This window comes from Oreochromis niloticus, linkage group LG9, assembly GCF_001858045.2.
Source record: "Oreochromis niloticus isolate F11D_XX linkage group LG9, O_niloticus_UMD_NMBU, whole genome shotgun sequence".
Classification (NCBI taxonomy): Eukaryota; Metazoa; Chordata; class Actinopteri; order Cichliformes; family Cichlidae; genus Oreochromis; species Oreochromis niloticus.
This window is the reverse complement of record NC_031974.2, coordinates 18,574,653-18,579,709: the sequence shown is the minus strand read 5'-3', so window position 1 is coordinate 18,579,709 and position 5,057 is coordinate 18,574,653. Positions and strand designations below refer to the sequence as shown.

Here is a 5,057-nt window from a genome sequence, read left to right as displayed (position 1 = left end):
ACCTTTTTGCCTTATATCTCTCTGCTCTCAGCCAATGCGTCCCCCCCTCTGTCTACATGGCAGATAAGAGGAATCCGTACTGCAGGAGCCCCTACAGCGCGCACCAAGTAAGTGAGATCTGGACCAAACCACGCGAAGGAGGGTGTCATTTTTCCCATTCATGTACACATTCCAGCTCGCAAAGAAGGAAGAAAAAAAAACTGGAGAAAATTCAACAAAAGTCCTGTGAGGGAGGTTTAGCACAACAGCCGTTTTGGAGACAAATGAAGGCCATGTGGTTTACATTTCCAGAATTAAAAAAAGGCAAAACAGAGTCATAGTCGACTTTATTACAAAGCCTTGGTAGAGTGCATTTTAAAAAGCAGCGAGCAGCAGGAAGTTAATGGCCTGTCCTGTGTAACTGCAGCCGCTGACAAACAATCGCCAACTGATCATTTTTCACTCTGAACCACCTGTCAGTTTGTGTTTTAACTCATGTAAAAGTGCCTAAATGTCCTTGGTGCCCACTGGAAATCTGACCCATCCTTCTTGTCTGCAGAAGCTTTCTGGCATATATATACATCTTCTGCCGTATAGAGCTTTGGAGACTCCTAATATGTGCTGCAGCTGGCATGTGTTTGGAGCCTGATGAAATTTAATGATGTGCGATATCCACAACACAGAATACATTTTGACTTTGGATGATGTTCCAGTGCAGTCACTCGAAACCGGTGTCCATTAAATCCAGACACCCTTTGCTCTCTTTATGTTCATCTCCTCCAAAGTCATCACTAAGGGTGTACACCCAATTCCCTCCATACATCCACACATAAACATCAACTCCTTCACCCATGACACGCCTGCTGTACGGATGCTATGCAAATAGCTCTGATCAGAAAGGGACGGGAAGCTGAAGAGTGAAGTGGGATCTCTTTCCCCTTTGAATGAGAGCTGCACAGGCCTTGGCCAGCTCCAGCTCCTGACAGCCACTCACAGAGCTGTTACTCACAGGATGTATATCAGCGCAGACTAATACCACTGTGAAGGTCAGTCCTTATAGGGCATGGTACAATAATAAAAAGAACAGTGTTGGAGAGAAAATGGAAATAAACACTTAGAGTTGGCCGGCATTTTGCTGCCATCTGCTGGCATTCAGGCTGAACTGCTGTTATTCCAAACTGAAATCATTCCGTGCATGTGCGGGTATGTTCACACTGCAAAAGGACAAAAAATGAAACTCAGGAGAACATATTAGGAGACATGTTAAATGGAAATAGACACAGCTGAATAATTAAGTAAAACATAATAATAAAAGCCTATGGATTGCTTATTTATTTTTTAGGTATTCTAAAGAGCTTGATTTTCTTTTCTTTTTATTTGTTTCCCCCTTGTTGTATTTTGTTTTCTCTTCTTACCTTTGCACCTTCGAGGTCCAGCTACCCAATTTCGCTGTGCAAGAAACTGCACAATGACAATAAAAAAACTAAGTGTCTCTAAAAGAAAAGTATCTGGACTTCTTGAAGTTTCCTTGAAGACGTTTCACCTGTCATCTGAGAAGCTTCTTCAGTTCTAAGCGTGATTGGTGGAGAGGCCCAGATTTTTAAGCGGCATGGGAGTGTCCCCAAGAGGGCCATGAACCCTTATCACACAAGCCTGGGTGTGAAGACGGGTGTGAGTCACAATCAGCCAAGATTTCGTTTGAACTGATTGTGAAACCTAGCCCCACCCTTCACGTCATTTACTGAGGTCAAATGGCCCAGGATGTGCGTGGGGGTTAAGGTGTCTGGGAAGGGATCTCATTACACCAACTCTACCAAATGTTGCAACAGGAAATGAGGGTTAATCAGACCAGGAAATGTTTTCTCAATGTTTTATTACACAAATGTCCTTAGCTCAGAGGAGTGACGCCCAGTGCAGTCTTCAGCTGCTGCTGTAGAGATTTACTGTAAAATTCCAGTAGATAGAACCAAAAGAATTTAGTGTGTTAGGTGAACAATGCTACTGGGATGTAGACAGAGAAACCGGCTCATAAATTAACAGTTAGAAGCAAAATATGCATTTCCTTCAGTGGATAAGGAAAAAAAAAAAAAAATCTGTATTAAGAAAAAAAATCTATTCTCATACTTAATGTGCTGCACTTTAAGTCTCATTTTACCTTACGGAGTGTACAAGTGAGCCAAAAATATAATTTAGAAAACAAATGTGAGAAGACTGCAAAAGGAAAAAACAAAACCTATAATAATAATAATAATAATAATAATAATAATAATAGTGGAATTGTGCCTAAAAAAAGCGCTATATAAATGCAATCCATTATTATAAGCTCAAAGTGCTGGCAAAACAGCCATATGCTCATTAAAATAACGTTTCGGGCCAATAGAAGTAAATTTTCCTCACCACTTATTTAAATGAACATTTTAATGAGCTTGTCTTGTATTTTTACTTCTGTGCTTTCCTTTTTTTCAGCGTTTTCATGGAAACATCAACGTGGTAAAAAGAAAAAACAGAAACAAAACAACCAAAAACTTGAATATAAAATGGACAGGTGGGTTGTTTTTATACTAATTAGGTATTTACGATGACAAAGAAAAAAAAAAAAAGATTTAAACACAAATGTTTAATTTTTTTATAGGTTTTCTTTAAAGAACCTTCACATTCATCAGCTGCCAATCCATGTCATATCTTGAAGCAGGATAAAAAGGACACTTGTAATATTTTTAGTAAAGTTACAGCAAAACTGTTAAAAACTTCTTTTGACAGTACTCTTGAACAAAATAAGAAATATATCACAGTCACAGTGCATTAAATAAAAGGAACAGTACTTTGAAGAACTTCAGTGCAGATTTCACCCGATTCACTTTCCTTCTCGCTCGACCCACTCTGAGTAGCCTCCTTTAAAATGTCTCGCCCTGAGGGGGGAAAAACAAAAAAAGCACAGATAGAGGAGCTTAATCTCTTAATACTGTTGTTTGCTTTATATTAAAAGGTCGCCCACAGTTCACCAAGTCAAAGTATCACCTGAGGACACTTCTCCAGCTGCAGCAGAAATGCACCATTTATATCTCTTGGATTAACATTTATGAAACACAAACCAAGACTCAGAGTCTGTAAGAACTACCTGATTTAAGTGCAAGTTTGATGTCAGCTATCTGCATTGTAAAGAGGTTCATTTTGGTCAAAGCATGACTTCCTGGGAGACATCTAAATGTAGCAGAAGTGCTGTAAAAATAACTAATTATCTCGATTGATTGATGATTAATGTCGGAGGTTTTTTGTTTTTATATGCACACACATTTTTTTTTCTTATAGGCCAAATGAGACTTCATGTAGATTTGTCAGTAGAAAAATATATCTGTGTGGGAATTGCCAATGAGACCAGTCTAATCTCCTCACAGTGTATCTGATCTTCACTCGGCATAACCTGATCTGCAGGACGCTTGTCTGTGACCTAACTGCCCATTTTGTTGCTGATCACTGTCCAATTTGCCAACTTAACTTGTAAATGGCCACATTTCTCCACCATCGCCCTGTACCATTAGCCTATACCCTTAGAACTGGTTCTGGAGAAAGGGAAAACACTCCACAACATAATCTACAGAGCTAGCAACACAGGTTTTTGGCCATGCCCCAATGCTTTCAGACTTTGTAAATCTCTCAGTGACGCCATGCAGTATTAGACATCACTTCTCCATAAATTTACCCTGGAAACACGCACACCACGTTCCCACAGTCAATTTCCACTGGTAGTGTGCTTAATCTCCAGGTTTGTTTTGCATAGAAACAAGGACATTTATTACTACTTACTTGCTAAATCCCAGCTGATAAGCGATGCCCAGTGCGCTGGTGCTCCTGATGCCACTTCTGCAGTGAAACACAATGTTGTTGTCAGCTTTCGTGGGAGCCTTCACTTCAAACCTTTGCTCAAAGAGCTCAGGGGACAGTTGCAGAGACTCCTCCAGGTTGTCCACTGACGTGCATACCAACAAAGAACACACATGTTAACTATAAATGCAGAAAAACAGGAAACCAGACAAGTCCCTACAAGTTTCAGAATCCTGCTTACGTGGGACATTGACGGCCTGGGGAATGTGTCCAGCCTGGTACTCATCAGGATTTCTCACATCAAAGAGCTGAATGTTATGGCTTGCCAGCATGGTCTTCAGCTCTGAGTAGGTCACCACTGAACCTGAAAAGCAACAAAGAAAGGAAACAGGAAGGAAGAGTTTTAATTTTGTTGCTTATATTCGTTGAGAATTATGTGAAACCACCATTTCCTGATTTAATGAGAGTACGTGTTATCTGAACCCCTGCTGATGGTAAACACTGTGGCTGCCTGGTGTGGGGGTGAAATTTAAAGTACCGCCTGCCACAGCTAAGCTACAGTATTATCCTCTCTTTGAAATATTGAGAGAAACTACTTGTGTACACCACCTGCAGTCCATTCACCTGTGAAAATGCTGAGTATAGGTAGCCATAAACACACAGTCAGGGTATTTCTCAAGCAATTGACGATTTAAGACAGCATTCCAGCAGTTTAACACAAAATATCATGAGATCCAACTATTAATATCAGTTACTAAGAAATATATCTTTAGGCTCAAAGTGACATGCTGGCCTAGTATTACAAGATTATTATTTTATTCCTGTAAGAGGATTTCGACAGGACACAACGACGGTTTTACCATTGTCTGATGCTTCTTCGCATTTCGGACTCGCTGTTGAAAAAGTCCGACATATCGACCCAAAGGTCGAGTAACACCTCCGGTTCGCCTCCGTAACACCTTGGCAGAAACTCCGGGACAGCACGAAGGACAGCATTATGCACACTACTGGACAGCGCGAACTGACACGACCTAAATACATACTGCTACTCTATTGTTATAACCAAATGACCATACATTCACTCAGCCGGTTTAATTCTTCTTCTCCTTCTTTTTTGGGAGGGGGTGCTCCTTAAATAATGGTGCGTTTGGCGCCGATTTCAGGATGTAGCAGCTATAGCACCAACCGCTGGTAAAAGGCCTTTCATTCTCTCCCGATAGAGGGCAGTGAAATCAAGCGGGTTTGTTCCCATTTTC

The 5,057-nt window shown here is 40.7% G+C and overlaps 2 protein-coding genes across 3 annotated transcripts in view; both read right to left on the bottom strand.

Annotated features, from left to right (window-relative positions):
- LOC102082737 (extracellular matrix protein FRAS1) overlaps window positions 1-5,057 on the bottom strand; it is a 473,764-nt gene that overhangs the window by 416,932 nt on the left and 51,775 nt on the right. The window lies entirely within an intron of this gene.
- LOC100699016 (thiosulfate:glutathione sulfurtransferase) lies at window positions 2,582-4,989 on the bottom strand. The gene is made up of 4 exons (XM_003443455.5): window positions 4,662-4,989; window positions 4,043-4,165; window positions 3,784-3,946; window positions 2,582-2,888 (listed from the first exon to the last, which is right to left on the bottom strand). The coding sequence occupies exons 1-4, from the start codon at window positions 4,840-4,842 to the stop codon at window positions 2,834-2,836; spliced, it is 522 nt and encodes a 173-aa protein (XP_003443503.2). The 5' UTR covers window positions 4,843-4,989; the 3' UTR covers window positions 2,582-2,833.

Bases quoted from the DNA above. Each gene is read 5' to 3' on its own strand.
- LOC100699016 (XM_003443455.5), bottom strand. From the start codon at position 4,842: ATGTATTTAGGTCGTGTCAGTTCGCGCTGTCCAGTAGTGTGCATAATG. The intron at 4,166-4,661 runs GTAAAACCGTCG...GTTGCTTTTCAG, and splicing joins CGAAGAAGCATCAGACAATG to GTTCAGTGGTGACCTACTCA. The intron at 3,947-4,042 runs GTAAGCAGGATT...TATGCACGTCAG, and splicing joins CCAGGCCGTCAATGTCCCAC to TGGACAACCTGGAGGAGTCT.